Below are 24,850 nucleotides of genomic sequence, written 5' to 3' on the forward strand. Positions count from 1 at the left end.
CTACTTGAGCAAGCTAGCAGCTATGATTGACTGGGATCCATCTGACTCCTGCAAAGACCCTGGTTACCTTTATGTGGATTTTGACTACGTGTAGGCACATCTTCCTCAATACAACAACTTCCACGCGCTAGTACTAATCATGTCCTGGTCTGTGTGTTTCAAAACCATGGATCTGCGTATCTCGCTGATCAAGGGGGAGCAAACGTATTATGTGATGCGGAGAGGAGGAAAAGCTATGCAATTCTGTCATATATACATCAGTAATAGGTGAACCCTATACCTGCGCCAACTTATAATGGCAACCTATGTACAATGCAAAAGCAAGAGGATCATATAACATTCGAAGAGCTCAGAATAGACGTCCGCTCCGGCAACTCAAACACATCACCGTGCTGAACTTCCGTCCCTTGATCCAGACCTCGAATAGCACCTTTCTCTGGCCCCAGCTCATAGAAAGGCCCTCTTTCCCCGCCTATCTCATATCTCGGCTCGCTTTGCAACTCATTATACTGGTCCCATACACTATTGGGAGCCTCTACCGGCTCCAACTGCTGTGTCGAAGACCCTTGATCGATATGACTCTGTTTTGCGCGATCCTGAGCCCGAATCTTCTGTCGCCGGCGACGGATGCAAAGCACGCAGAAAAGGGCAATGATCGACACGCCGCCTACAATGCTACCAACGATGATGCCTGTCCTGACACCCGTGGAGAGACCCTTGCTATCCGTGGATGAGCTGGTTTGAGGATCGGTCGTGGTTGAAGTTGAGGTAGGATTGGTGGTGGACTTTGTGGCTATCACTTTCCAGCTGTTTTTCCAGGTGTCTTCCCAGCTGTTGGATGTCCCGGGGACTGTGGAGTCGTTGTCGCCGATGGTCATGGTATCGACGATGAAAGACCCGTCTGGCCCCGGTGCTTGCGCCAGAAACCATTTCCCGCCCAGCCAGTTGACGCCGATAAAGGCTGCCTGAAGAAACGCACGGCCGAGAACAGGAGTGCTATTGGTGGCCATGCACGGGAAGTATTGCGTTGAAGTGTTCACCAGGGGAGCCTCAAGGGTGAGGTTGAGAAGCGCGAAGGGGACCTTGATCGTTATATCTTCATTGTTGAGGTTGTTCTTGCTAAAGCTAAAGGCCAGATAGCTCGGTGAAGTTGTAATCGTGCTGTACTGCGAATCCGAGGTGTTCCAGAAATAGAGGCCGTAATCGGGTTGGTATGTGACGGGCAACTCTGCGGCGATGGCATCACAGGTACTCTGAGGCAGGTAGAGGTATGGGTTGGCTGGATCCACAATCACGCTGAGACCGGAGGCTAGGGAGGAATTTCCCTGCGCCAGGAGACCGGTTTTATTGGGAAAATTCCAAGGCGATCCACCCTCTGCGACTCCGATGCTCAGATCGAACAGTTCGATCGGAAAGCTGCCACTAGAAAATGCCTGAGCGGACACATCTCCAATCACGCGGTTCTCGTCATATCCTCCCAGAAGAAGCGAGCCCGGAATCCCCAGAGATGCGGAGCCAATGTGCATCCCATAAGAATAGGATGGGATGTTTAGAGACCCCTCCTGTTCGTAGAAATAGCTGGTGACAAAGGTCGTGTTGATCTTGATGACCGCCCCAAATGTCTGATTAATATCGGGACTCCCTAGGGAAAGGATTCCAACCTCCAGCGGATACACTTGTCCACCGGGGTATGTCTGCCACCCCGCGGATATAGTGATCAGGTCGACATCCGGTACAGAAGCGCCTTCAATGGTTATCCAGTCTGTGGCTCGCGTTGCTTTCGCATGAACAGGAACGGCGTCCGCGAACCCCCAGTCCACGTCGCCCCATGTCCCATCGGGGGGCATTTCTATGGAGTGATTATCGAAGGTGACTGATATGTCGCTGTCAAACAGACCGGCTATATTCCCATAGCATACCGATGAGAGTGTCTTGTTGTCGCAGATGGAGGAGAGGAGGATTTTGCTTTCCCAACTCCCTCCTGGGTATAATGCCAATATTGATGAGGAGACAACCAGCTCGGAGTAGTTGCTTCCCATGGAGACGGTGACTGCTTGCCAAGGGCCGTCGGGTCCAAAATGTTTGTCTGACCAGGTTACCTGCCGGGGAACCGAACAGCGAACCGGATTGAGGGAGAGGGTCCAAAGAAGGAGAGCGCCTTGTAGTAGTCGTTTCATCTCCTAGACAAACATGTTTGTTAGTGATGGCTAGAGGAGAATGCAACCACCGGGGTATACATGGACTGACTCGAATCATAGACGTGACGGGGGTGGATGATCAAACATTTGCGAGAAATCCGACTTCAGAATCTCTCACTCAAACAAAAAGAAAGTTACATTGGGCTGAACTAGCAGCCTAATATCCAGATACCTAAGCGCCCCAATCTACCTAGTAGCCGTTGTTCTCAGCCGCCCGAGTCCTGAACATGTGGTTGCATCTGAATGCGCCAATAGAAGCTGCGACCAAGTAGTGGACTCATGCTAGTACCGGGGTTCATCTGTCAAAGACCACAGAAACTCTAATGTACGGAGCACTATTTAGGGCCATCCTCACACAACACAGACTGTCAACAAATGGCGGGCTCGGAGCAAGCAGCGTGGCCCTCGGGTATCGAGGTCCAAGAATAGTTTGTGCTACGCGCCGCAAGTTAGCGCCGAGGTGGGCTCCAGGGACCAGCGATCAATGCGATGCCCCGCCAATCAGCCGCTGTCAGCCTGCCATGGATGCTAGCGTGTGTCAGATCCTGCATGGCCAGCGCGTAACCGCCCAGTGAGGGCCATTCACAACCATCCGTGGCCATCTCTTGGCATTCAGCCTAGGGCTGCGGGTCGCCGGCCCTGAGGACGTCCCCTTCTTTTCAACCGTCTCTTTTCCCTCTCAGCACTGCGAAAAAAAAAAAAACACGAAGGTGCAGGCATCTATCACAATGTCGCCGAGGATTGTTCGTGTCTTTTTCATGGTTGTGTCTGGTCTGCTCGGGTTCGCGACACTATTGCAACTTCCAAAGCCCTCGACTCCTCACGGCAGCCCTCCGCAGCATGTCGACTGGTCGCGATTTGCATACACTCAATATGCCACCGACCGGTCTTATCTGTGTAACTCGGTGATGATGTTCGAGGCCCTCCATCGTCTCGGAAGCAAAGCCGATCGCGTGTTGGTGTACCCATCCCGATTTCTCATGTCGGAGAGCGACCGTTCCCCGGAAGCGCGTTTGCTGCGCTACGCAAGGGACCAGTATGCCGTCAAGCTCAAGCCCATCGAAGTCATCCTGAAGGGTGGGGGAGGTGGTAAGATAGGTTGCCTCTTTTGCGACAGGATCTCTAACTAAAGTGACCCCAGCCCCATGGTCCAAGAGCTACACAAAGCTCCTCGCATTCAACCACACCGAATATGACCGCGTTCTGAATCTAGACTCGGATGCAACCCTGCTGCAGGTCTGACGATCCCTCGTGTTTCGCATCGCAAACTAACCCGCGTCAAGACAATGGACGAGCTCTTTCTGCTCCCACCTGCCCCAGTCGCCATGCCAATGGCCTACTGGTTTGATCCAAAAGATCGAGTATTCACCTCGGGGCTTATGCTCATTCAACCATCTACGGCAGAGTTTAACCGCGTCATGGACGAGATCAACGAGACTCCCTCAGACACCTACGACATGGAGATCATGAACAAGTTCTATGGAGACAGTGCGCTCGTGGTACCGCACCGTCCTTATCTCCTTCTGACGGGGGAGTTTCGTTCACAGAACCACGAAGCCTATCTCGGCGACACGGGTGAATCGTGGGATGCGGACAACATCCTGGAAACGACGAAATATTTGCACTTTTCTGACTGGCCGCTTCCGAAGGTATAACCCCCCCTCCCCCTAGGGATCATTTTTGGATTGGCTGACCTCTTTATTTTCTATAGCCGTGGGTTGCAGCGACTCAACACGTCATCGAACAGACACAGCCTGCATGTGAATTCGATCCTACGACGGGTCAGCATGACTGCCATGTCCGGGAACTTTGGTTGGGGATATATAAGGACTTTATGGTTAGACGACAGGTAGGTCCATCCGCTCTGGCTTCGATGTACCCTCTGATCAATCTGACTAACGATGAATAGGGCATATGTGGCACTGCTTTACAAAAAGAGGACGGATCATGACGGGTCGGGGTCTCTTCGATTGACGGTATTCTACGAATATGTTCCATCTACCAATGAACGCTGGACGTTCTTATGCATCTTTCATACGCCCCATAGACTTTAACACTTGGTTTATATGTGCTGTTGCCTTGCATCACAAGCGCATCTTTTCCCTCGTCGCGATTCTGTTCAGATTCTTGATTGCCTGTGCCAGAGGCTATTTAGTGTATTATACTTGTGAGATAGACAATTCTACTATTTTGCCTGATATTAATTGGTAGCCTTAGTATAGAAGCAGCAAGTCGGCATCATGGGTCATTTACTTTCACGGGTTTCTATGTGTCCTTGAAATGTATTTCATAGAGAGATCACCCCCTTCTTCGCCGAAACACCCTTCTTCTGCACATCGAGACCATACTGGACATCTTTCAAACCGTTCCCGACAATGTAAAGATCGGGTTTGGCTTGGAACTGCCCGCTGGTGAGTGCTTGGGGCAAAAACTGGCCCCAGATCCACTGGGCGATATGTTCGTCAGGTTGCTCGATGATCGAAACGGCCCGGACTATAAGTTCAGACATCCAAGTCAGTCATTCAACCTCACCCCACGTCAATGGCACATGGTTAGACCCACCGTATTTCGGAATACATCGCGGAGTCGGCTGATCGCATGGCAGAACCGCTGCGGTATTCAGCGGCCTCTGCAATTGATCGGCCAGTGCTGTGATAGCGGCAAAGCTTGGTGCCTCTCCAATCGCATCATACACTCCTACCAAGTCCGTATCGAGAACCGCTTTGGCGATTGCATCGACCACCGTGGGAGATTTATAGTCAAAGACAGCGTCAGCACCCAAAGACTTGACAAAGTCATGATTGGCGGTCGATGCGGTGGTGATCACTTGCAACCCCGAGCACGACGCCAACTGGATGGCGGTCGCACCGACCGATGAGACACCGCCCCAGATCAGGATGGTCTGACCAGTCTTCTTCTTCTTCTCGCTGGCGAGCGAGGGGAGTGGGAGGTTGAGGTACTCGCTCCCATACAGTCCGGCGCAAGCGGTAGTGATGGCCAGCGGGAGCACCACGGCTTGCTCAAACCCGAGCTCGGCGGGTATCTCCGCCACCAGCTTCTCGGTCAGGATGGTATAGTGCTGGAAGGCCGAGTTGGCCGGGTTCTGGGTCAGGAGGCTATTGCAGTGACTGTCATGGCCTCCAGTGTTATTCGGGCTGGGGTGTAAGGATCGGGTAGTTGGGGAACTTACGCAATAACGGGCTGGCCTCGTTTGAATCGAGTGACTCCGGCACCTACCTCCTCGATGATCCCGGCAGCACCTTGTCCTAAGATGAAGGGGTAGGTATCAAGATATCTCCCGAAAGTTCTGGGTTGAAGATTCTCAGTAAATAAGGAAGAGGGTCAACGATTAAAGCAGCATACTGAATCTTCCAATCCACGGGGTTCAGAGGGTAGAGTCTCAGTAAGATCTGAGAATAGAACAGATGTTGGTGACATACTATTGCAACGGCGGCGTTCCGGATGAGCACCTCCCCTTCTCCGGGCTGGGGCTTCGGGCCTGCCTTGAGAACGAATGGATAGGCCTTGGATTCCGTGAGCCAGGCAGATGTGCTTGTTTCCATTGCGATCAGATGTCGAAGCTTTAGACTACGTCTCCGGGAAGCGAATCGTGAACTTCTGACTAACGGTCGGATTGTCTTGATCAATCCCAGTACGAAGGTAGAGATGCGGAGGACAAGAAAACAGATGGCTCAAGGCCACATAAGTAGTCGCACATTCCCCGCTTTTCAACTCGTTGCCATTGGTGATTATTCAGACTTCGGATATACGAGATAATTCTGGCCCATGTTAGCCCTCACCCGCACTTAGAGTCTGCCCACTGGGGTCCGGCGGGGTGTCTTCACAGGGTTGCTGGCTTGTAATGTGTAATGCGATATGATGGAAATGCGGCGTTGATCGCAAAGCTTGGATCACATGCCATGAGGCCTGGTTGTCGATCTTCCATCACTCTAGCCGCGGGTGTTAGCTGAAACCCCCTTCGCCAACTGGTCGCCAATTCCCGGTTAGCTAACAGGCTTACCCGCAACTTGGCCTTGGGCCTCAACCCGTGCGCGAGCTTCGTAAGCCTGGAGCTGGTGAAGCCTCCTTCATGGGGACAATTTGGAGTGCCGGACGGACTGGAAGATCTCACTCTACTTCGACTAAGCTCGGCACCCAGATGAAGGACAGCAATGCCACCGAGAGCTGTAATACTACCATTGCAGGATTCCTTGTACTCTGATAAGGAGGACGGAGATGGGTCATATCGACAACAGCCTTTTCGCCGATGAGGGTCATGCTCCTTTCGTTCCTCACGTAATTTAATTTATATCCCAGTTCATTGAGAAAATGAGGGGTTCGATTCACACGGTGGCTAAATGAAGAATGTATATACTGTTGATCAGCTTCATTGAATATTTTCATGCAGCTGCCTGCTCTTCCCCGCTGCAGCATCTCTTTGTGTTTGATCTGATTGCCTTGGGTCATGCTTCTGGTCTTGTGATGTAGCGAAAGTCGCTTGATTACTCCGTCCATGGGTCCAAGCTATAGCATACTAGAGTAGGAAAATAGCTGAGGAGAATTATCGCTCATTGGACTGGTCCCGGGATCGATACGCTGTCCACCGGCTGCGTCGCAAAGGACAATAGTCGGACTTAGGGTATATTAGCACATATCTGGGCCTATTGACAGCTACTCCCCAGATCTACTACCATTGAACCCTGAACAGTCGTGGAATGAAATGCTCGCCCCACATTGTGTGGTGAATAGGTAAAGTCTACTATGCGATTTGAGCGGAGTGAAGGGTACATACTCGGTCAAAGGTCTCATTTCCGTCGGGACCCTGAGTGGGGCTTGTCATCACGGCCATTACCACCACATTCACTAACCTCTGCATCCATTCTACTCAATGACATATTACTCCGTGTCTGAGGATTGAATCAGGTCATGCATCGAGGAATTCCACCCAGGGCGTGTCCCCTAATAATCGCTTGGAAGTAACTATTACAGGAACAAAGTTACACCAAGCCAGAATCAGATGCTTTGTACTACAAATTGCATGCTGCGTGCCAAGTGAGTCGATCCTTTCGCACTTTCTTCTACCTTGACTTTGGTGTGGAGATATTGAAGGGTACTACGGAGGCCAACTTCTACCAGGAGGGAGAGAGTGAGCAATGGCTCGGGGAGTGGTTGTCGCTCCGACAAAATCGCGATGACCTCGTGGTAGCTATGAAATACTCCGGATTCTATAAGCCCGATGCCAAGATCCGCTATAACTATCAGGGTAATCAGAAGAAGAGCATGATTTTGTCCTTAGAGAACAGTCTCAAGAATCTTCAGACGAGTTACGTTGATATTGTGAGTTGGAGTACGCTATGTTATCGAGCGAGATCTAACTCCTCCAGTTCTATATCCACTTCTGGGACTTCTCAACTCCCATCGAAGAGGTCATGCACGCTCTACACAATCTCGTCACTGCGGGTAAAGGGCTGTATCTGGGAATCAGCGACACCCCCGCCTGGGTTGTCAGTTCAGCCAATCGCTGTGCGTTGGGGATCATATCATTCGTCAAGGTTGGTACAGTTATGTCTAACATCAGCAAATCTAGACGCGCGTGGAAATGCCCTCATCCCATTTAGTGTCTACCAGGGCAAGTGGAACGCAGCCGATCGGGATCTGGAACGCAAGGTCCTCCCCATGTGTCAACACGAAGGCATGGCCTTAGCGCCCTGGGGATCGCTTGGTCAGGGTAAGTTCAAGGCGGAAGCCTGGGATGCGTCCAACAAGGGCGGCCGGAACATGTTTGCTCCCCCGGAGAAGTACAAGAAGGTATTCCAGGCTCTTGAAAGGGTTGGCAAGCGGAAGGGCACATCCCCCATCAACATTGTATGACCAACTTCCAGCTTGGATTTACTTACACTGGGAGTGTAGTTATGACCCCCGGGTGTTCTGCGACGACATTGGGGCTAATATGGATTGAGACTGAGACTGGGCATTCGACAGCACAGGTGGGCAGCACTTTCTATTATAGTCATCCTGCTGTGTACTCCAAGCTTGTGTTGACCGAGTATATAACCTGCAGGCCCAGACTACGCAATGAGAGCCTGAGGCCACCTACTTAGTACTATCAAGCACGTGAGATGGTCAATACCTTCCTAAGTAGGCAGGCGGAATATTGAAATGATGCCCCCGAGTGGAAACCGGCGTGGCCATAGCATCGCCCTATAAGAGGGAAGGCGGAGTTCGAAACCGCAACCCGGCATGAATGCTTCACTAGAAAGACCCCGAGCGACATAACATGATCCCCGTCTCTCTGCTCTCCTTCAATTCACACCCCCTTTGTTTATGTTTCAAGAGATCTCAACATTTGGTTTATCGGACATGAGCTAGGACTTGTCCACGTTCCATGGTCATCCGCAGGAGACCGACCAAGAAACAGGCAATATTATCATAGAAAATGGACAGGTCCGCCATCGAACCAAAAAGGCCTGCGCGGAATGTAAATCCAGAAAAGTCAAGTGTGACGGCGATACACCATGCGCTCCCTGCCGGCGCCGAGACGTTCCCTGTCTGTATAGAAGCATTAGCCGGGTGAGGAAGAAGACCACGGCAGGCCAGAAGAAAACCACTCACATCATTCGTCCCAAAGAAGGCTTGTCCCAAAGATCAAATCCTTCTTCAGACCCCATGTCTGCGTCTCCATCAGAACAATTGCAAATGGAAGTGGTTCATCCGATGATCAACGCTACTGAATCATACTCGCCTTCTCACAGCTTACGACTCTTCTACGACAGCTGTTCAAACTTTTCTTTCCTGCAACACCTTCATAGGAGCCTGGTCAAGGGCCATGAAGAGGCTCCCTCGGCAGCATCTAGGCAGAGGGATACGTTGCGGGAACTGGAATTATACAAGCATCGGCAGCTGTTTTTTGCTTCCCGTTTCCCTGGCCATCAGCGGCCGATGCACAGTGAAGGAGAGCTCATGTTTATGTCCCATGAAGGGGCAACTTCCTTCCTAAATGACTTCACCAGTGGTGTCTATCATCTAGTGCCCTTGCGCCCGATTGAGGAGCTGCAGATGATGTTAGGCCTCCTCTATCATAAACACCCTGATCGGCGACTGGAACGAAGCCATCGGGCGATTATCTATCTAGCATTGGCAATTGGAGCATCTGCATCCAATCAGTACGACTGGGCTGAAGAAGGCCAAAGCTGAGAGTGATATGCTCCCCGATATGGTGAATCTGACGGCTGTACACATCTTTCTGTTTATGATAAGTGACTCCCTCCTGGATTGAGGATTTCCGCTAACACTGCTCTTGATCTCACGCCATTTATCAAGCCGTAAATGGTCGACCGACTGCTGTGTACCTTCAGCTCGGTGCAGCCTCTCGGGTGGCATTTGCCATTGGACTTCATAAAGACATCGATTATCAATCCCCTGGAGAGGATCGGGAAAAGCGATTGGAGGCTAACCGGACAACATTCTGGTGCCTTGCTTTTTGGGAATGGTAAGTCATGGTGGCACCTGGAATCTAGCTCCAAAACCCATGTTAACGATAACGGTCAGCTGGACAACATTTGTCTCGGGCAGGCCCAGTTCCGTGCACATGGGCGAAACCTCATGCTTGTACCCAACTCATCAGATCTTTGTGCAAATGCTCGGTCGTCTGGGAATGACCATATCCAAGGCAAAAGCCTCTATGTACGGGCCGAATCAGTTATCTGCCTTGGGTCTATGGCGCGCTGCGCAAGGCCTACATGCTGGGTGTCTAGAATTTGCCGATGAAACTCGCAAGGCTCTCGGATTCAGCATAGACGGAAAGATAGCCTCCCATGTTGTAGATATACGACAAGTATATCTGACGAACTGTACGCCTCTATCGGATGTCAAATCAGCAGTTACTGACGAAACACAGTCTATCAACATACGGTCATGTTAATCTTCAAGCCCTTCCTCATCATCCACGCCCTGTTGCAAAGTCCATCTGCCACCAGCTTCGTCCAACAACACAAGCACAAGTCTCCCCAGGAAGCCCCCTCGTCCGAGATCACATGGCTTACCGAAGCATGTACTCGCGCTATCGACGCTACCTCTCGATTGATTATTTTCCTCTCAGAGTCCATCGACTTGAACCCGGTCATAAAGGTATGAGTTCGCACTCAAAATCCCCATGATTCATTTCAAAACCCCTAGTTGGAGCTCTGCCTAATGAAGGCCACAGACTCAATGCTACACAGCGTGGCATATTGAGTACGCCTGCTTCATGCTCTTCCAAGACATGGTTCGAGATCCCACACTCACCAACGCCCGGATGCTGCCTATAAACTCCGCCATCACCTACCTTTCCAAATTCACCAGTACCAAAGTTGTCCCCGGCGTGACTCACACCATCGTGACTTTGCGCGATAGCATTTTGAACCTTGCTCAACGATCTTACTCCCACCCGACAAACGATGCCCCGGAGCAGGAAGAGTTCCCGGTGCGACAAGATGCCCTTGACACCGAGAAGCTCCAAGGCCATGACTTGATCAACACGGACCTATCTGATCCCTTTCCCCACAATGGTCTGCATGACCCTTTCGTTCCTGACGGACTGGATTTCGAACAGCTCCTTTTTCAGGCCGGAGACTATGATATAGGATTCGATCCGGTGCCGGCTGATTGGAGGATCGACTTGGGCTGGGATGCAGATTTGGCTTTCACAGAACAACTGGAACATGTGAATGGGTGGGGCTCTTCCTGCAGGGATCAGGAATATCAATACCTTTGCGCCTATCTGCAGTTGCTTGCAGGATTATCGTAGCTCCGTTGGGCATTCTTTGAACAATGTATATGTGGTATAGCAGTCCGTTATCAGTACAAAAGGGTCCATCATGCCGCGTTCAATACGAAAGGACCCAACAAAAAAGCATCCTATGCCAAGAGGAAATGTATCGATGACTGGGCCGGATGGTAGGGGACGGGCTGATCGACATATTCCGGGCAAAAAAAGAGCGAAAAAAACAGCGAAAACCGTAAGAACAATCATGATACATTCACTGATATACTACAGATGGTAGAATACATCCATCAACAATCTAAAGCCTAGATCATCAAGCCTGGCTAATCAGAACCGACTTCCACGCCTTCCAGAATTTGCTCGACGAAGCAACGATCACCGAGATGATGCCCTTGAAGTCATCCTCATCGCACTCATACTCGTCCTCCGTGAGAGATTCGAAGCTAGGATGCTTCCCGCCCTGGTCCTCTGCGTATGCGTCCAGCAAGTACGCCGGAGCGGAAGCCAGCTCAACCTTGACCATGCTGGCCTCGCTGGGAACGCCCTGGTCATTCATGGCGAACAGCATGTACCATCCGGGAAGAAGAATTCCGGCGTCGCTGGGGAGGGTGGCAGAGTAACCGTGGCGGCCCGTGGGATTGATAGCGAGGGGAACACGACGCTGGTCGGTGTTGACGGTGTGGGTGGTTGATCCCACCCGGACCAAAGAGGCAGACTTGATGTCCGAGTCGGCGGTGAAGGTGATCGTCTGGCCGACAGTGACCTTTGCATCTGCGCGCTGGATTTTGGGACGAATGGCTCGCTTGCCGTCGGTGAAGAGGTACGGGGGAGAGAAGATCTGAGCATCGTAGTGGTTGGCCGAGCAGTTCCCGCAGAGGCCACCGCCGCCGTTAAGAACGGTGGCGTCGGGCAGTAGCATGGAGATACTGTGGTAGACCCGCTTGATATTGTTGGCACTGAGGGCAGTGAAGGTGTCGGTCTCGGGGTCGTACATCTCGGGCGTGAATTGGATCTCACCCTCGTGGAAGGGCTTGCCCCAGGACTGACCACCGGCAATGAAGACCTTGCCATCCGGCAAGATGGCCGAGGTATGGAAGACACGCTCGTAGTTCATTCCCCCCTTGTCTGTCCCATTAGCGCCCTTTCCGGCCACCTCCACCACGGGCGGTTGATACTCGGTTCCCAGAGTAATGAGATACGCGTTCTTGGAACCGTACGAGCCATCGTAGTGGCGTTGGCCACCGAACGTGAGGATCTTCCCCTGGGTAGCATCGTACATGACAGCACTACCAGACATAGAGTCCTTGTCATTGCCACGGGGGCCGGCGTTGTAAATGGCACCGATGGGCCGGCCGTTCCCATTCCGGTAATCGACGTCGAACCAATGCATCTCGACACTGGGACCCGCCTGGAAGACACTGGCCTTCTTCCAGCCAAACAGCCAGCCGTGGTTATCCGCGCGCCAGGCGCCCAAGCGGTCGTCGGTCATCATGGGTTCGACCTTGGCCCCGGGACGGGTTTCCCACCGGGCATCCTCGCCAGGGTAGTAGACCTCGGCGTTCTTTTCCACCTTGTCGCCGCCACTCCAGGAGCCTCCGATCACAAAGATTCGGCCGTCAGACAGGGTAGTCGAGGCGTGGTACCCGCGCGGAATCTTCATGCTGGGCCCTTTCACCCACGCCGTGCCATTGTACACACTAGTGCGACCCGAGTCGGCGCCTCCACTGACCACAATGTTGCCGTCAATGTCCATGGAGGTACCGGGGCAGAACATGTCGTGCTTGGTTTCGAAGATCTCGCTCTGGGTGAGGATGCCATCGCGGTTCATGGTGGTGGTCAAAGTCTTCCCACCAGGGGAGGCAAAGAACTGATCGTCGGCCCAGGCCGACCACAGAATGATGTCGCCGTGCTGGTCGACTGCCGATGACACGGGGACGATGGGAAGGTCGATGGTGGGACCCCAGACACCCGTGCTGGGCTGCTCCGGGGGGAAGGAGCCCTCGTTATAGGCATAGACGGCCAGGTTGACGACCGCGATCTGCCCGGTTCGGTTCTGCGTCCGATCGGGAAGCGATTCGCTCTCCGCCAGGAGTTTGACATAGCGAGCCGGCTTGGGGTCAAAGGCCGACATCTTGGGGCTCTTGTTGGATCCCCAGGTGCCGTATGCGACCTCGGTCCAAGTGTTCTTGTCCCGCGAGATGGAAATGCGGTGCTCCCCAATCTGGCCGGCGGCCTCGTGCAGCCGAGGCAGCATGGTGAGTCCGGGGACATGGTACTCCTTGCGCAGATCAATTACGATCCACGAAGGCTCGTCTTCGTGTGGGTTGCTCTGCCAGTATCGGTCCGCCCGGTCGTCGATGGCATAGTGGCACTCGTAACCTTGAAACCGGCTGGAGCACTCGACCTGCCAGTTCATAGTGGCATTCTCAGAATTGGTTTTGGGAATGAGCTCCGAATCTGCGGGAGGGGATTGGTATCTGACTCGGCCCGAAACCTCTTTGGCCGCGTCCACGCGATCGGCGTCGGAGGATTCGTAGGAGAATTCGGGGGGCATGAAGGCGTCGACAGCGACCGTCCCCAGGAGGAGGCCAGAGGCCCACTGGAACTTCATTTTGGAGATGACAGTCCGCGGAAGGTGGTGATGCGAGTGCAAGAGAGACCAGCAACCATGCAACTTATATAGGGCCCAACCGAATGGAAACAGCGTCAAAGCCCGCGCCGGCTGGATGGAAGACGGCAAGGGCCGCCACCCGATCGCCCATTCTTGCTGGACGGATCGTCGGTGGAGATGAATCAAATCCTCAAGTTCCGATCGGGTGTTCGTCTCCCATCCCTTCCTCAATCGGATGAGGGGCAGCATCCATCCCAGTCGAGAAGCTATTGTGTCTCAAGGGCCCACTGTGGATCGGCAAACCCCATCGATCATCCTGCGGACGGCTCGGTCTGCGCCATCTTCCAGTGCGTGACGTGTGGCGGTTCCATGGAAGGGCGATGATAGCTATTCACGTATCTCGGAGTTTAAATCTCGTTGGGATGGATTCATTCCTGCGGATCATTCCAAGGGCGCGGTATTGATGCAGTCTGAACCTCAGTCGAACATCAGCAGTCGGCCAAATGTGCCAGGATCTGCGAGAGGCCCCAGAGGGGATCCACTCACTATCCCCACCGTTCAGCTGAAGAAAATGACGCAGTCTGTGCAGATGGTCATCACCCACTGCAGATCGTCGATGCGCCTACACAGTAATGGCCCAGTTGGCCTCGGTTGAGATCGGCGTGCACCAGCCTCCTGCCAGGCAGAGCAAAGTTACCTTGTCCAATGCAGATGCTAGGTAGCAAAGATCTGTTCATTATCCTACACTGAAAGTCTCGATATTATGTAAGATCCCTTACCAACTTGTCTGCATAGGGCATATCATTCCAAGATCCATACACGTATGAAGGTAGGGGCCCTAATAGCCCTAACTACCCAATCACTTACTAGTACTCCGTATACGAAGCTCTCCTGTATGGACCCAGTCTTGAGATACATCAATTTCCAAGATTGACTGATGCTATACTATACGAAACAAGTGGAGTAGGAAAAAGACGGCTAAAATAGCGCGAGAGCCACCCGCGGAGGTGGGGTATGCAGAACCCGGACGAGGCAGCGCGATCATCATAAAGACTTTCTGTCACAGGATGAACACTCTTCCCCTATCCTGATTAGGTATCCACAAATCACCAACCCTTCATTACGAACTGGCAGGTGGCGAGATTTGCAATGGAGGGGCAATGAGAGGCCAAGGAGGGGAGCTGGTTGTGTCCATCGGCGCGGCATACCTTCCTTGGCTCGAATACGCATGCCTCTGCGATGGTTGTCGGCAGTGCATGGCGTGGTCGCTTTCTCTTTGGAAGATTGACTTAAAAAGGGCTCTCTTTCCTGGCACCAAGTACAATTAGTGCACCTTGGTTGCTTCATTTTCTACAACACGTACGCATCAACATGCCCATCAAAAAAGAAGACCGCGTGGTCGATACAGACAACATACAGGGCAGTATCTGGCCCCGTCTGCCCAAGTATTATGAATCTTACCTCTTCTTCAAGATCACCAACAAGGGGCGCTTCAGGAAACACCTCCGAGCTCTCGTTGATAAGAAGAAAATTACCACTGGTAGTCAATGCGAGGAGCACTTGCTCGCAGTTAAGGAGTTCGAAGAAGCCTGTGCACACTCTCGACGTGATGTGCCTGAGTCCGAGCGAGAGCCCTTTACCGCGGTGAATATCGCCTTTACCCACATGGGTCTGCTCAAGGTTTGCCTCCTTCACCCTTACGTTATTCTTTCGATCGCATATGTCCTTACCGATCTTCTACTCTCTAGGTTGAAGACCCCGCGGTCGCTACAAGATTCGCCGAGACCCTCAAAGAAGATCGAGACGCGTATTGCAAAGAGCGAATCAACGAGGGCCTCTTCGAGAAGGGCATGTTCGATGATCTCGTGTACGAAGGAGCCGATAGCCCTCCGGCATTGCATCCGGATTTCCGCGCTCCTCCCGGAAACGAAAACAAGAAAGATCCCGAACGGTGGGAATGGCGAGTCGATGGGGTTTTCATCGTGGCTGCCCATACTTCCGAGGCTCTACGCGCGAAGATTGGCGAGGTGGAAAATGAATTCCATACTGGGGATGCGAATAAGATCAGTATGAGGATTGCGTTTAGACGGGATGGTCAGGTGCGTCCGGGTGCGGACCGTGGAAAGGAACAGTATGTTTCTCCTTGTCGTTGGTCAGAGTGTGATGCTGATTCATGTTGATAGCTTCGGATATGAAGATCATATCTCGCAACCGAAGATCAAGGGCTTGGATGATCCCCCGGCCACGGGTGAACCTCATGCCTGTCCTCCAGGGTTCGTTACCACATTTTTCTTTCTAATCCTGAACTGTACTGAGGAGTGCCCTGCTAACATGTATTAGATACATCTTTCTCGGTCACGAAGGTGATCCCAACAAGAAGAGAGGCCCCGCATGGGCCAAGGAAGGCAGCTTCTTTGTCTTCCGTCAGCTCGACCAGAAGGTTCCTGAATTCAACACCTTCCTCAAGGAAGCGGCACCGACAATCCCAGGCACCAACTACAGCGGAGACGACGGCCCGGAGAAGCTAGGAGCTCATCTAATGGGCCGATGGAAGAGCGGTGCGTCTATACCACATGATCACAGCGCCCCCCCCCCCCAACGAGACGAGCTAATCGATCCATCCAGGATGCCCCATCACCAGCGCCGAGCGCCCCGAAGCCATCGACCGCGACGTCCCGGAACTAGCATTCTCCAACAAATTCGACTTCCGACCCAAGAAGAGCATCAAGGGATGTCCGTTCGCGGCCCACATCCGCAAGATGCGTCCCCGGGCCGATAAAAAGCAGGATATCGGAACCGAAGACGATGGGGACAACGAGCCCATTCCCGATCTGGAGACTGATGAGATTCTCGCAGAGGGACAACACGAGGATGCCAGTGTCATCCTCCGTCGGGGAATCGCCTTCGGGCCTGAACTCACCGAGGAAGAAATCGAGCAGAACAAGACGATCGAGCAGCGCGGGATCTACTTCACTTGCTATCAGAGTTTGATTCGGGATGGCTTCAACTTCCTCATGACTCGTGAGTGCCCTTTCTTGTTTTCGTGCAGTGGGTGGTTAGCTAATAGATACAGGTTGGGCGAGCAACGCATCCTTCCCTGAATACAAGGCTAAGACCTACCCCGATGGGCCGGGGATGGATCCGTTCATCAACCAGAGGTTGCGGAAGGATCATCCCACTGGGCATATTAGTCTGTATGATGGAGTCAACCCGGATAGAACCGTCAAGCTGGAGCTTGGGTTGAGTCCGTGGGTCCATCAGAGAGGTGGTGAATACTTCTTCACGCCTTCGATCAAGGCTCTGCGGGAGCAATTTTCTGCTCCTTGATTGTCACCATTGTTTGATAGTTTCTACCCGGTAAATATGACACCATTGGATTTTCTTAGTCCATGACCCATGCTTTATCGCTAGACTGTCTGAACGTAACCCCTGCAACTCCATATGGGTGTCACCTGGGCCTCCACCCAACATTTGTACGACTTATATAATTCTACAATCCCACCTTCCTCTTGTCTTTGTCCTCTATTGTGCTTACCCTGTATCGTATAATAATCTATCCAACGCGGATACTTTACAAATAGCCCGCACATATTCCTCCAAGGGCTGATGATCGTACAGGTGACCACAATGGGTTGAAACTAGGGCTTCCCGACCACAAGCCCTCAAGAACATTGATTCGCTCTCCTCTCCTCGAGACATTGACACCTCAACCACTCACCACGACCTCAGAGATTGCACGCTAGTAGATTCCCCACTGAACTGGCTGACTCTTAATATTGCCATTGCAATTCATATTGCCCTTAGCACCAATTCGCCCGTCCCGCGCGAACGGGGCAATCGCGTCGTTGATGAGATCAATGACATCCTGTCCCCCGACCTTGAAGTTGACGTTAGCGGCCGTCTTGGTCGCTTCAACGCCGAAATGACAGCCGGCATGACTTGCAATCTCGCGCTGGTTATGGCCGATCACCTGGGTGGTCCAGGCAGTTCTGCCATCGCCTTCGATCTTCGTGATGCCGTGGTAGTTCTTCCCGCCGGAGATGTATGCGGTGCCCTTGGGCGCCGAGAACTTGTTGTCGCGGCAGGTGGTCTTACAGGGACCGACATCAGTGACCCGCTTGCAGGTGCAGGTCGTCGCCGCGCCGTCCGGATACGCCCGGTAGTACTGCCAGTTGTCCACGCAGACGCCCGTGGCGTTCATCGTGTCGGCGTCCAGGTAGCCCCGGAGACGCTGGTCTTCTTCGTTGCACGCGTGACCGGCATCTATGATAAAGGTATAGGCTCCGGATTGGCGCCACACGGCGGGGAGGGCGAACCCAATAATACACTTGCGAATGTTCGTGAGGAGGTCATTCTGGGCATTTCCGGTCGCGGGCATCTCGCCTTCCCTTTTGCCCTCGATGAGCTTTCCATCGGACATGGCGGCCAACAGAGCGTCCAGCGCCTCGTTGGTTCCGTGGAAGAGGGTAGTGAGCGTCAGGGAGGTAACGTTTGCCCAGCCATAGACGACCTGCCCCAGATAGGCAGAGAACTCATCCTGATTCTCCGGCGTCCATAGAGTCCCAGTTCCATTTCCTCCGGATGGCAATGCGTCCTTGGCGATGGTGGTACTTTGTCCGATGAGGGTCATGGCGGTATCCTTTTGCGTTATCCAGGGCGCTGCCGGTTTTCCCCGCAAACCAGGTCTGCTGCTTCAGAACGGTGTTGAAAAATGGTCCAGCGCTTCCCAGGGCCCCCAGCGTGATCATATCGACCAGGAGCAGGAGCCAGGTGTCGTCTTCTTTCGGCGGAATCGGCGCAAACTTGTTCTCCATATCCTTGAGCGCCGTGCTGACAAGGGTGAGAGCCTGGAACAAAGTGTCATAGTACCTCTGGTACATTTCATGGATTTCCACCAGCGAGTTCCAGATGAACTGGGCCGCGGGGCCCGAGGTGGCACCGTCGGCCCCCTTTCCGCAGTCCACGGTGCTGCAGCTCTGACCGAGTTCACCGCATTGCTGCTGCCCCTCCAGGTGGGTCGTACTTTTAAACGGACAGGATGAAGGAAACATCGCGCTGCTCCTCGGTATCCTTCCAAATCCGGACCACGTCGTCCCAGGCTGCATCGGTGCCCATCAACCGCCACCGTTCCGAGGGCGTGTAGTCGAGGAAATCCACCACCACCGGGTGCGTGCAGTCGAAGCTCGTCCAGTTCCCGTTCCGCGTGTGGTCGGCCTTGGGGTTCTTTCCAGCTTTGGCCAGCTGGATAAAGTGGGCCCAGCTTTTCGCCGGCTTGGGGACATCATGGTACCTTTGAAGGTCACTCGCCCAGTCCAAGGTGCCTCCCAAGCCCCAGCTCGCGTACAGAGAGGCGCGCTTCGTTTTGGAGGCGGCGCTCATGTATGCGACCCACTCGTCGGTGTCATATATCAAGACGTCACTGTTGCTGGTGGGGTCGACATAGCTCTTGACCACTCGAGACGCATTCTTCATGATCTCGGCAATTTCCGCATCGGCCAGATACCCAGCGGTGTCCATGCCGGGGCCCTTTTGGGCATGGGAAGTCAAGCGGTCGCCCGTGTACAGGCAGTTGGGGCCCGAGCAATTAGGGTCCGCCATCTTGAAGGATCGCCCGTAGCTCGTCACGCCCACCACCACCTTGGCGCCAGGCACCCCGGCCTTGGTGATCATGGCCAGGGACTGTTGGGTCTCGGTGAGATTGACCTGGCTGCGCAGACAGTTGCCCGTGCCACAGCCATTTTGCGAGTTGCTGTTATGCGCATCCCACTGCCCGTGGAGATCATAGGTCATGTAGACGATGTAGTCGATGACCTTAGCAATGTCCGCGATGGGATACTGCTTCAAGTACCAGTAAGACGCCGGGGCGGCAATGGAGACGGACCTTCCGGGCAAAAGGCTCTTGAGAATCACCAGGAAGGGCCAGGTAATTGGGGCTATCTTCCGCGGTACCCGGGTCGAAATCGGGGAGGTCCGGCGCACCGGGGTATTCCCAGTCGATATCGACCCCGTCGAGGTCATGTTGCTTGATGAAGTCGGCAATCTTGGTCGCCATCGTGAGCCGATTCGCCGGTTTCACACCGTTGCGGAAGATCTGGTATGTCGCAGGCATGGTCGAAAAGTCCCACCCACCGAAGGAGAGGATCCGCTTGACTCCTGAGACTTTTCTTGAACTCGCGGAATTGGTAGGTGGATAGTTCATCGCCCATCTTGACCTCCCACGCGTCAGTCAGCGTGCCGAAGCCGAAGTGTAGATGCGTGTACTGCGACGCATCGATCTGCGAGGCGTCCTGGAAGAGACACTTTCGGCTCAGGCAGTAGCCTTCGTAGTAGGCGATTTTGATCTCGCCTGATCCCGCGCCCTTGACACCATCCATGCCGCAATTGGAGATGCACCCGTAGGTGCCTGGCTTGGCCGTCCCGGGGGCTCCAGTGTTGGTATCGATGCAAAAGTCCGAGGTGATTCCGCATTGGCCCCAGATATTGCAGCATGCGTTTAACGGACACGGACTGAGATCCGCGATCTTCGAGCCATTCGTGGGTGGGATGGTGCCGGGCTTCTGCGGACCGCACTGGGCATTGGGAATCTCCGCAGGGAAGGGAGGGCTCCCCTCACGCAAGCACAAGACCGTATCCTTGAACAGGAGCTCACAGCCATTCCAGCCCCAAGTATTCTTGTTGAACTTCTCGAGATCGGCGATCTCGAGGCTGTGTTCTGCAGCAAGGCTGGCGCAGTTGTCATTGGCCTGGATTTGATGAGTTTTGCACGAGCCATCTTTGTTGGGCTGGGGCCGGAGATCAGGGAGGTCGCCACTGGAGCAGCAGACGTGCTGCTTCGGTTTTAATGTGGAGCAGAAATCTGCACCCGGGTTGTACTTGGTGCAATCCGCCCCCGAGATGCCGCATTTCACGGCCAGATCTGCGCAGCCGTTCCCAGCCTCAACCTGTACAGTCCTACACTTATCTTCTGCCCGGGTAACAACGTTTCGCGCCAGGTTGCGAACCCGGACTGTTGAGTTGGTAGTTGTGTGGTTCCCATTTAGAAGAGGCGTCGTGAACGTGGCCGAGCCCGCGAACTTGGTGGACCCGGAGAAGGACAAACACGTCGCGTTGGCCCAAGCCTTGATGGCGCTTTGGATGGGGGCAAACGTGCCATTACTGGTCGCCATGACCCCAATGACATGCGTGCTATCATAGCCCTCCTCGCAGAGCTGCATGGCCAAGCTTTGGGGTGGAAACCTCGAGCTTGTCCAGATTATCCTGGAAGATCTTGAGCGCAGACTGGCTGAGCCCCTGCTTCAGGAGACCCTGGCCCACGTACAGACCAATCGTTGCCTGTCCCGACTAGCCGTAGATGATAAACGGCCTGTCCGTCGGGCCCGGCTCACTCTCGGCATACCGGCGCATCTTCCTTCACAATCGATCGCAGTCCCGCACCCGCCAGACCGAAGCCCTCATGCCACCAGCCGAGTTCAAACTCCACGTCCACGGACTCGGCCGATGTAATCCGCGCCGGGGAGACAGGGAAACTGGCAAAGTCGGGTCCGTATGACGAGCAGGCTTGAATGCGATGGGTTCCGTGCCGGTCATCGACATCATCAAAACAGGGAGAAGTCGTAGAACATGGTCTCTTTGCACTTGCGGATCTGCTTAAAGTCCGCGTACACGGACCAGTTGCCCGTGTTGGGCCCCGAGGTGCTGCAACGCTCCGGACAGACCGAGGCACTGCCGCGGCAAACTGGGACTGATGGAGTTTCGGACGCCTGGGGTGGCGGTGGCTGCTGGTGACCAGACGAAGAGCACGAGGGCGGCTGCCGTGCTGAGCCATGTCGGGGGCCTCATGGAAAATGAGTGTAGACGACCCAAAGGGTCGAAAGGAAAACGGAAAGGAATGTAATGGCGGGAAAGACAGGAGCAGACAGTTTGTGCAACAGTAGAGAGCGTAGTTGCAGCGCAGGTTTCCCAGGGAAGATACACCGCCCTTTCGGCGATTTATACTGCAGACATATGTCTAATCCTAAGCCTTACTCCCCCTTGCCCTTTCTTTCACTGATTCCAAGAGGATCTTCATCCTCTGCTTCGACTAAACGTTACATCGCATCCCCTCAACTCAGCTGTTCCCATGCCGTATGGCACTGATACGAACATATCCAAGTCAACCACAACAAAGCCGCTCATGACCTAGCGCATGATCAGCCCAATGCCAGTGATTTCATGTCGTACACCAATCTCCCAACTATGCTTGGCACAGTTTCGCCCAGCCACTAAGACTCGCCCCTTTATAGGGCTACAGGCGGCGTGGCATCTCATTCGGACATTTACGTGTGCCAAGAGAGTATCTCGGTAGACTAGATTGTTATCCTTGATGGATAGAGGAAGGTACGTTCCTGTATTAGCCCAGCGAGATGGGCTTGGTAATGAACAGACTCCGACACTCCAGCCTCCATAATGCACGCACTTATGCACTGCAGCCTGGAGTCTTTGTTATCCCGACTCTCACTTCGGAAAGTCTGGCTCCCCCTGTCAGGCAGGGATCAATGTGCGCCAGCCCCTGTGACATCAGGCCGCCATGCGGTCAGATGGCCCAGCTCAGGGCCCTAGGGCGTTATGCAAGCGGACGGCCTTATTGCACGGGGCTACCTAACTAACCAATTCCACTAATTTCGGTTAGGGCTGATGCGCATTGTCACTCTGCAGCGTGATAGGTATTTGTAGTCGACCACCTTTGTTACGGTCTATGTAGGGATATCAATATACCTTCTGCACCAGTAGCTGGAAGGATTTTTCTTTCTTAGTCTACGCGGCAGTGGCTCTCACAGGGTATTAGCGGGGTTAGTAAGGTGGTGCACAGGGAGGAGAAGAGGGCAGAAGAGTCATAGATTCCGGGCTTCGGGGGAAGAAAAACAGCTTCTTGAATAGGTAGGTAGGCGGAAGACATGTACTACAGGCAACTTCATCTTAGATTTCTGTTCCCGGGAGACATTATGCTGTGAACACCTGCTATGCTGTTGGGGATACATGAATGCCCCGGCAACTGCCTACCGTGTCTCGGGATTTATGCACACATTGAACATACTGAAAGTGTCCAACTACAGGAGCGCGACCCCAGCAACTCCCAGGACAGCCGAAAGACACGATATACTCAGGCCAGCTAATTGCGGAGCACCATTCTCCTTCTTAAGACAGTCATCGGGCGGGTTCAGACCCTCGCAGAGCTGTGTACGGTGAGCGGCGGCCATACTCGCCGCGCTATCCGGGTCGATAGCAACGCGACCAGGGGTCCGGGGTGTAGCGGGTGGTATTCGCCGTCGAATTGGTTGCCACGACGCAAGTGTCGCGGTCTACGGTATTGGTGTCCTGGTGCGATCGCATCGTAATGTCCGTCCCGGTGATTCCAATCCCGTTGCAGTCCCCGGGACAGGTGGAGTTGGCGGTCGCCGCGACAAGATCGACTTCTCTGGAGGTTGGTATCGTCGATGGTGAAGTATCGCGACGCGGAATCGTAATGGTTGAAGAGCTTGACTCCATAGGCATTAGCCCGCGACTCGTCGTCGCAGCTCTGCCAGTAGAGCTCCCAGATTACGGACCAAGACCCCGTGGTGTTGATGTTCCGGACGTAGTGATCGGCGAGGTAAGGGTCTGCGCTGCCAGTCCAATTCACCCAGCGCCAATCGTGAAATAAGGTCTTTTGGCCGTTTACTTCACGGTTCTTGCGGACATTGTAGACGACTTATATGCCTTCGCAGGTGGTGAGTCACGAAAGTCTCTACACATTTCCTCATGCCACTAGGTATGCAACGAATTAATAAATGAATAGGGAAGCGTGATGCGCTGCGGAATGGTATGGTGCAATATTCCAAATATATATTGCGAATTTTACGACATCCACAAGACATCCCCAGAAATACAAACATCTAAATCGGGTGTGGAATGCATGACTGAAAAGAAACCCACCAACTACTATGGAAAGAAGAAAGATCTCCACAACATTGGCCAACTTTTCAGCAAAACCCAAGCAGTCATAGAGTACAGTCCAGTGAAGCATTGAACGAAGCACGCCGGGCACTCAATTCCTTAGTTTCTGCCTCAGGCAGAAGGGGGGGAAAGCGGTGAGATTCTACCGGCCATATCGCAAGCTAAACCTACTTTGGTAAGCGAGGATGGCGTACTCGCTCCACGCCATTCCCAACCAGGAAACTAGGGGCGCGCATACAAAAGGGCAACTCTAGCACCCTGCATTCAATCTAATTAGAATGTGCTGGCACTTCTCTCGGCATAATGCTTTCAGACCCTTGCCGACATCTTATCACGGGTAGCCTGGTGGTTTTTCCCTATGCATCTTCAGTTCTCTTTGTTATGGCCCCTTTTCCACAGTGACTCGGGTTAAAGGTGTAGAAATCTACGGATAATAATTGAATCCACTGCCACGGGATTTTCTTTTCCCACTTCTTCGGAGTCGGTAGGGAATTATATAAGTCGATCCGAGAGGACGAAAAGAAGCTTATCATGGGGATACAGCTCTGAAGGGGTCAGAAATTAGTGCGACGGTGTCAGACTGGTGCCAGAAAAATAGCTCAGACAGCTTCAGAGAAATCCTAAAGATGAGCTCCCGAGACTAGTGAAACGCTTCCAGTGATATCTGGCCAACTCGACCAATCACGGAGCTGCATCGTGCAGCCCACCAGAAAACCGAAAACAATTGGGGTTTGATCAGTGGAGCATCTGACTCGGCTAGCCCAATGAGATTGCAGGGAGCCAAGGGCTCGAGGTGGCTTGTTGCGCCTCCTTGCTAGCGAAGCTGCTTATTTTAGTGATGTTTTTCGACTATGCTAGTGTGTTTTGCTGTCCATGACTCGTAAGGTGTTTGAGGCGTTTCTGGCCATGTGGCATCTTGGTCAGGCTGTGAATCGAGGGTAGACTTACAGGGAGGAGGGCATGCTGCGCAGGTGTCAGTTGTTGGACAGGACATCGGACGGGCAGTTCCGCTCCGCAATGTCTTGGATCACGCAGCTCCGTCGGCGAGAAGTCTAGAACCCTGCGTCGATATCTCTCGGACGGAGTGCACTTCCTGAAAGGGAGGACGGGGGGTCTGAGAGCGCCGATGGTTTCAGTATGGGACACCTGCCAGATAAATTGGGTTAGTGACACTCTGTCCCTGCTTATCCTTTCCCTCACAAGGGGCCACTAGGGACTAAGCGCTGGCGGATACGAACTTACAAGGCTATCCGGATATATTCAAGACTAGTAAGGTAGATCATTACTACTTTAATCGTGCTAGCGGGA

At 53.4% G+C, this 24,850-nt stretch overlaps 9 protein-coding genes across 9 annotated transcripts; 4 read left to right on the forward strand and 5 right to left on the reverse strand.

Annotated features, from left to right (window-relative positions):
• Positions 1-225: 225 nt before the first annotated feature.
• BO80DRAFT_467217 (aspartic protease) lies at positions 226-2,492 on the reverse strand. The gene is made up of 2 exons (XM_025722832.1): positions 2,248-2,492; positions 226-2,180 (listed from the first exon to the last, which is right to left on the reverse strand). The coding sequence occupies exons 1-2, from the start codon at positions 2,254-2,256 to the stop codon at positions 330-332; spliced, it is 1,860 nt and encodes a 619-aa protein (XP_025572402.1). The 5' UTR covers positions 2,257-2,492; the 3' UTR covers positions 226-329.
• A 434-nt stretch (positions 2,493-2,926) lies between these two features.
• Positions 2,927-4,149, forward strand: BO80DRAFT_457601 (nucleotide-diphospho-sugar transferase; the record flags this gene model as incomplete). Its single annotated transcript, XM_025722237.1, has 5 exons — positions 2,927-3,287; positions 3,340-3,434; positions 3,482-3,847; positions 3,910-4,047; positions 4,108-4,149. The coding sequence occupies 5 exons, from the start codon at positions 2,927-2,929 to the stop codon at positions 4,147-4,149; spliced, it is 1,002 nt and encodes a 333-aa protein (XP_025572403.1).
• A 336-nt stretch (positions 4,150-4,485) lies between these two features.
• Positions 4,486-5,761, reverse strand: BO80DRAFT_457602 (zinc-binding alcohol dehydrogenase family protein; the record flags this gene model as incomplete). Its single annotated transcript, XM_025722238.1, has 4 exons — positions 4,486-4,691; positions 4,761-5,326; positions 5,389-5,438; positions 5,639-5,761. The coding sequence occupies 4 exons, from the start codon at positions 5,759-5,761 to the stop codon at positions 4,486-4,488; spliced, it is 945 nt and encodes a 314-aa protein (XP_025572404.1).
• Positions 5,762-6,918: 1,157 nt separating this feature from the next.
• BO80DRAFT_437183 (Aldo/keto reductase) lies at positions 6,919-8,069 on the forward strand (the record flags this gene model as incomplete). Its single annotated transcript, XM_025720991.1, has 4 exons — positions 6,919-6,947; positions 7,196-7,535; positions 7,583-7,721; positions 7,786-8,069. 4 exons carry the CDS (start codon positions 6,919-6,921, stop codon positions 8,067-8,069), a joined length of 792 nt encoding a protein of 263 aa, XP_025572405.1.
• Positions 8,070-8,864: 795 nt separating this feature from the next.
• Positions 8,865-10,983, forward strand: BO80DRAFT_437184 (fungal specific transcription factor domain-containing protein; the record flags this gene model as incomplete). The annotated part of the gene is made up of 5 exons (XM_025720992.1): positions 8,865-9,210; positions 9,519-9,687; positions 9,747-10,048; positions 10,096-10,325; positions 10,402-10,983. 5 exons carry the CDS (start codon positions 8,865-8,867, stop codon positions 10,981-10,983), a joined length of 1,629 nt encoding a protein of 542 aa, XP_025572406.1.
• Positions 10,984-11,216: 233 nt separating this feature from the next.
• On the reverse strand, positions 11,217-13,589 carry BO80DRAFT_427619 (putative galactose oxidase). Its single transcript, XM_025720055.1, has one exon. The coding sequence runs from the start codon at positions 13,568-13,570 to the stop codon at positions 11,273-11,275; it is 2,298 nt and encodes a 765-aa protein (XP_025572407.1). The 5' UTR covers positions 13,571-13,589; the 3' UTR covers positions 11,217-11,272.
• Positions 13,590-14,934: 1,345 nt separating this feature from the next.
• On the forward strand, positions 14,935-16,897 carry BO80DRAFT_504238 (uncharacterized protein; the record flags this gene model as incomplete). Its single annotated transcript, XM_025724413.1, has 6 exons — positions 14,935-15,250; positions 15,319-15,701; positions 15,754-15,843; positions 15,911-16,128; positions 16,196-16,591; positions 16,644-16,897. The coding sequence occupies exons 1-6, from the start codon at positions 14,942-14,944 to the stop codon at positions 16,895-16,897; spliced, it is 1,650 nt and encodes a 549-aa protein (XP_025572408.1). The 5' UTR covers positions 14,935-14,941.
• A 412-nt stretch (positions 16,898-17,309) lies between these two features.
• On the reverse strand, positions 17,310-21,395 carry BO80DRAFT_447693 (glycoside hydrolase; the record flags this gene model as incomplete). Its single annotated transcript, XM_025721621.1, has 7 exons — positions 17,310-18,180; positions 18,251-18,546; positions 18,602-19,405; positions 19,452-19,661; positions 19,696-20,778; positions 20,807-20,911; positions 20,967-21,395. 7 exons carry the CDS (start codon positions 21,393-21,395, stop codon positions 17,310-17,312), a joined length of 3,798 nt encoding a protein of 1,265 aa, XP_025572409.1.
• A 1,371-nt stretch (positions 21,396-22,766) lies between these two features.
• On the reverse strand, positions 22,767-23,287 carry BO80DRAFT_447694 (uncharacterized protein; the record flags this gene model as incomplete). Its single annotated transcript, XM_025721622.1, has 2 exons — positions 22,767-23,211; positions 23,268-23,287. 2 exons carry the CDS (start codon positions 23,285-23,287, stop codon positions 22,767-22,769), a joined length of 465 nt encoding a protein of 154 aa, XP_025572410.1.
• Positions 23,288-24,850: the final 1,563 nt, after the last annotated feature.

This window comes from Aspergillus ibericus (genome assembly GCF_003184845.1).
Source record: "Aspergillus ibericus CBS 121593 unplaced genomic scaffold BO80scaffold_38, whole genome shotgun sequence".
Lineage (NCBI taxonomy): Eukaryota > Fungi > Ascomycota > Eurotiomycetes > Eurotiales > Aspergillaceae > Aspergillus > Aspergillus ibericus.

Bases quoted from the DNA above. Each gene is read 5' to 3' on its own strand.
- BO80DRAFT_427619 (XM_025720055.1), bottom strand. From the start codon at position 13,570: ATGAAGTTCCAGTGGGCCTCTGGCCTCCTCCTGGGGACGGTCGCTGTC.